The following is a 5,474-nucleotide window of genomic DNA, read 5'->3' on the forward strand; positions in this document are numbered from 1 at the left end:
TATGCTGCCTGAATATGTTCTGATCTTAATTTTTGTTTTTGATTCTCTATGCTGTCTGTTCTGTTTGCTGATTCTGTTTGCTGGTTCATGAATATGCTCTATGCTTCTGTTTGCTCTATGCTCTACCATTCTGTTTGCTTCTGCTTTTTGTTGCTTTTGAATGGAAATAGTTTTAAATTTTTATTTTACCTGAATCAGTTGATTTCTGTGACTGTCAAGCTGCATGAAGTTGATCTATGCTGCCTGTTCTGTTTGCTGGAAATAGTTTTTGATTCTCTATGCTGCCTGTTCTGTTTGCTGCTTCATTATTTTCATGGTTTTTTGAAGTTGATTTCTTGTCTTTGATTTTCTGATTGTTATAGATGGAACAATCACAAAGTAACTCACAGCCACAAGATAATGCTGCTCAAAATTCTCAAACTGGTTCCTCTAGAGGTAAATCTGATCCAGCTTGGCAGTATTTTACAGTGAAGTATGACAAAAATAACAAGGCTCAATATACATGTATTTTCTGCTTGAATACTTACAATGGAGGGGGGATATATAGAATGAAATATCATCTTGCAAAAATCCCTGGACAAATTAAAGTTTGTAACAAAGTAACTGAAGATGTTGAGCTTCAATTCAAAAGGCTTTTGGAGGAAAACAAAAAAAATAAGGCAGAAAAAAGAAAATTTACATCTGATTGTTATGATGTGGAAAGTGAAAGAGAAGCGGAAGAAGAGGGTAAAGCGCCTAATCCTGTACAACCTCCGGCTCCTGCAACAATGGGAGACAAAGGAAAGAGAAGAGCGATTGCTGCTACTCCAATTGGAAGTTATTTTAAGGAAAGGACTATACCAGGCTCTCAACCAGCTTTGAAAAGTGTCTTGGCCAGTAAACAAGTTAAACACAAGGTTAAGTTGGGGCTTGCAAGATGGATCATTGATGCATGGATTCCATTCAATGCAATTCAATCGCCTTACTTTCAACCTGCCTTGGACGAAGTTGCTGCAATTGGACCTGGTTTCAAGGGACCGTCGTATGACGAAATGAGAGTTCATTTGCTGGCCGATCTTAAGAAGGAGTGTCAGTTGCTTGTTGAAGGTTATAGGAGCTCGTGGAAAAGGACTGGTTGTACACTGATGGCAGATGGCTGGACTGATCAAAGGCAGCGTACGTTAATTAATTTTCTAGTTTATTGTCCTGCTGGTATGTCATTTGTTAAGTCTGTTGATGCTTCTGATATGATAAAAACTGCCGATACCTTGTTTAAATTGTTTGCTGAGGTTATTGAGTGGGTTGGGTCTAGTAACATTGTGCATGTGGTTACTGATAATGCTGCGAATTATGTATCTGCTGGAAAACTCATTCATGAAAAGTATCCAAACATTTTTTGGTCTCCTTATGCTGCTCATTGCATCAATCTTATCTTGAAAGACATAGCAAGTCTTCCTCACATAGCTGACCTTGCCTCTCGTGCTTCAAAAGTGACTGTTTTTGTTTACAATAATATGATTTTCTTGTCATGGCTTAGAAAAAGAAAAGAGTGGAAAGAAATTGTTCGACCAGGAGTAACACGTTTTGCTACTGTTTTCATTACTTTGAAAAGTATATATGATCATAAACAAGACTTGCAAGCATTGGTGATTGACAAATATTTCACTTCTCATAAATTATCCAAGAGTATCAATGGGAAGATGGTTAGTTCAATTATCTTGGATAGTAAGTTTTGGGAGGATTGATTTACTACTTTTATGCTTGTTGGTCCTCTTATTAAGTTATTGAGGCTTGTTGATGCTGATGAGAAACCTTCTCTGGGTATCGTGTATGCGGGCATGCAAAGAGCCAAAATTAATATCAAGACAATGTTTAGAAATAGGAAATCTGCATACACACCTTATACAAGTATCTTGAAAATGCGGTGGGATAAGCATTTGAAGCGTGACCTCCATGCGGCAGCATACTTTTTGAATCCATATTTCTTCTATAGTGAGGGGTTTGTTGAGAAGGCAAATATCTTGAGGTCTTTGCTTGATTTATTTGATATTAAAACTCTTTGCGATGACTCGGTTGTCGCAATGCAAGAGATACAGTTGTATCGAGATCGAAAAGGAAGTTTTGGAAGGGAAAGTGCATTGAAAGCAATTAAGAGACTTGAACCTGGTAAGTATTTATATTTCTATGTTCAATTTACTTTGAATTTTTTTTAAATATTGAATGAGAATTGATAGTTGAATTTCATATTTTGGTAGGTGAATGGTGGAGGCTACACGGTGGGAGTGCTCCTAACTTGCAAAAAATGGCAATTCGTCTTCTTCATCAAACATCTTCATCATCCGGCTGCGAGAGGAACTGGAGCCTCTTTGAACAAATCCATTCAAAGAGGAGGAACCGATTAGAGCATCAAAGGCTAAGTGACATTGTTTATGTCACTTATAATCTACGCCTTCAATCTAGAATGCATTGCAAGAAGAAGAATTATGATCCAATTGACATTCAAAGCATTGACACAGTAGATTTTTGGGTAATGCCGGATGAAGATGATCCTGAATTTACTAATGGAGACATCGAAGGCATTGAAAATTTAATTTATACGGATAATGCTATGCCTTCATATCCTACAGGTTATTAAAATAGCAAAACTTGTTTCATTTCCTCTCAATATCTGATGTAAAGTTCTAACTTTAATTTTTTCTTGGTTTTCTATTTTATTTTATTAGACGGAGGAGATGTGGAACTTGATGTGGATTTTCCTAATGTTGCTGATTCTTCAAATACAGTTTCTTTTGGTGGTACTTCTGATGATGGTGGCTTTGGATTACCTGTTTATGATGGAGATGTTGGAACACTTAATGATAATTATGATTTTTGATGAGTTGCACCTTTGATTAGTTGAAAACTTGCTAGTAATTGTATCTTTTGAATGTAGAACATTATGGGTTTGTCATTATGTACGTTTTATTTTTTGTTTAGTTATAAACTTTGATGTTTGAAGTTGTTTGTGAACCTCTAATATTAAGTAATGGATAATTTATTATGTGAAATATTAAATTTTATTAAGTTAGAAATTATTGAATTTATATACTTAAGATTATTTTAAGTTTTTTAATAATTTTATTTAATATTTAATTAAATCGGTTGAACCCCGGTTGAACCCTGGTCGAACCAGTGAACCATTAAACCAGTGACCTCACCGGTTTATTGACCGGTCCGGTTCTCGCAACCTTGCTCAAAATCGATCCAAACCGCACCGCGAACACTCCTACGTGACACTTAACGTGACACGTCATCATCTAACTAACGGAATGACCAATTTTGATTTACGTTTTATCTTTTAAGGACTAATATGACTAAAAAAAATTATTTGAGGAGTAATTTGAAGAATAGGTGATTTTTTCAAAGTAAATTTAACTATTAACCTAAAAGAGAAAAGAATAAGAAGAAAAAACAACTCCTAAAAAAGGTCCATCTCCAAAAAATACAACCGAAAAGGTACTAAAAAAAATCCAACCAATTCTACAACTCCTAGGGTTCCATGTGTTGTTAGACAATCTGGTGGTATATTTGCCTCCCTTGAATCAAGCCAAACCTAACACACCATCGCTGCTACAATTTCAGCTTAAACACCCTTTTGATTAAATCCAAATTCGCATGAGATCAGGTGTTTTTCAATTATTCACCAAAAAAAAATCTTTAATAGAACCTGTCTCACACGCAACCTAAGTAATGTTAATCTCTTACCAAAATCAAATCACATCATATAACCTATAATTCTATTCGAAGAGGACTATTATTAAAGACCTTTGCAGAGCTCCTGTGCATCCAATGTCTAAGATGGTCTCACATGAACCAAATAAAATGATTATTCACTATTTTTAATATTCTCAATCAAATTAACTATTAATTTAATTAATTTTATAAAATTTTTATTATAATAACTATTCTATGTGTTTTCGTTTAAAATATTTATTTATTTTTTATATTTTCTTACATAATTCTATATAGGACACGAATACATATATTAGTTAATCAATTAATAGATTTATTGTAATTAAATTAGGAAACACCTGTAAGAACATGATATACATGCATAATTATTAAGTGTATCAATTCGATTTTAATTATATATAATATAAAAAAATGTTAGGTGGTTTAACAATTTTTTAAACTAAGCCCAACTGATTCCTCGTATGACATATGCATGCACCCTTCTTTTTTTTTCTTTGTTTAATATTCTTCTTCTTTTTTCTTTTACTCCTTTTTCTTTCACGTCTTTTTCTATTTTTTTCTTCTTTTTCTATATCTTCATTTCTTTTATCATCATCATCATTATCTTTTTTTTATGTTTCTTTTTTTCTCTTTCTAAAACAGAACAAGAACAATAAAAGGAGAGTTAAAAAAATATGAAACAGAAAAAAAATCAACAAAAATAAAAAAAAAAGAGAAGAAAAAAAATCTCTAAGAATAGAAGAAAAAATTTCTATGCTTTTTGCAACAAAAATTCTACATTTTGCGGTTAAAAATTTTTGTTTCATTTTTTCCTCCTCTTTAATAATAAACATAAAAATTAAAAAAAAAAACTTAATTTTATAAACAATAACACATAAATTATGCATTATTTCCTCCTTGTTATGGGATGGCTCAAAGGCAATATTCTGAGCCGTGGTGAAATTCTAAATGCATGTTAGTCAAGTAGTTAAACCCAATACTTCAGGGCACATGATTTATGATCCAAAAACGATCATACCAAATGCTAGCGAGGATCCCTCTAAATACGAAAAGATTTGATCATCATTAATGATGATATCCTTTCCTAATTCACCGCCACTCATACTACGTAATGGGGAGCTCGTGGCTTTTCAGGTACGATACACAAATCCTAAACTTGTACTTCTCTGATTCTTCTAATATGGGCGTTAGAGTGTGTTTGTAAGTACCACTCTATCTTTTTTCGTCAAAAACCACCTCGCTCGTAAACACTAAAATTCTATTTCAACTAGCTTCGTCAACTCTTTTTAGGTACAAATTATACATTCTTCCTTTTTTTCTTGTCAATATAATTATCTTGTGTTTAACTTTATACAAGTTTTTAGGGTTAAGTACGATTTTGGTCTTTAAAGTATAGGACGAAAATTTTTTTCGTTCCTAACATTTTTTTGCACACAAAATCGTCCCAAAAGTTTAACTTAGTTTTAAAATCATCATTTTTACTTAAATTTTAATTTTTATTACCAAATTACCTCTAACTAAATAAATTATAAAATAAAAAAGAAAAAAAAAACAAAAACAGAACGAACAAGGGGGAAGGGGGAATGGAAGAAGAGGGGAAAGAAAGGAAGAGGGGGGAAGGGGAAACGGCACCAGTGAGGCCTGGAGCCGCTGTCGCCATCGGAAATCAGAATCAGAAGGAGAGAGAGCTCGCGAGGGAGAGAGGAGTCCCACGCCTTGTCACAACGCCTTGCTGCCACGCCTTGCCGTGCCGTCGAAGAGCT

General features: G+C 33.7%; 1 protein-coding gene across 1 annotated transcript; it reads left to right on the top strand.

Annotated features, from left to right (window-relative positions):
* LOC107610950 lies at positions 329 to 2,976 on the top strand. The gene is made up of 3 exons (XM_021108405.1): positions 329 to 543; positions 2,358 to 2,606; positions 2,703 to 2,976. Exons 1-3 carry the CDS (start codon positions 363 to 365, stop codon positions 2,852 to 2,854), a joined length of 582 nt encoding a protein of 193 aa, XP_020964064.1. The 5' UTR covers positions 329 to 362; the 3' UTR covers positions 2,855 to 2,976.

Source organism: Arachis ipaensis, chromosome B08, assembly GCF_000816755.2.
Source record: "Arachis ipaensis cultivar K30076 chromosome B08, Araip1.1, whole genome shotgun sequence".
Taxonomy (NCBI): domain Eukaryota; kingdom Viridiplantae; phylum Streptophyta; class Magnoliopsida; order Fabales; family Fabaceae; genus Arachis; species Arachis ipaensis.

Bases quoted from the DNA above. Each gene is read 5' to 3' on its own strand.
- LOC107610950 (XM_021108405.1), top strand. From the start codon at position 363: ATGGAACAATCACAAAGTAACTCACAGCCACAAGATAATGCTGCTCAA. The intron at 544-2,357 runs ATAGAATGAAAT...TTGAACAAATCC, and splicing joins TTACAATGGAGGGGGGATAT to ATTCAAAGAGGAGGAACCGA. The intron at 2,607-2,702 runs GTTATTAAAATA...TTATTTTATTAG, and splicing joins TATGCCTTCATATCCTACAG to ACGGAGGAGATGTGGAACTT.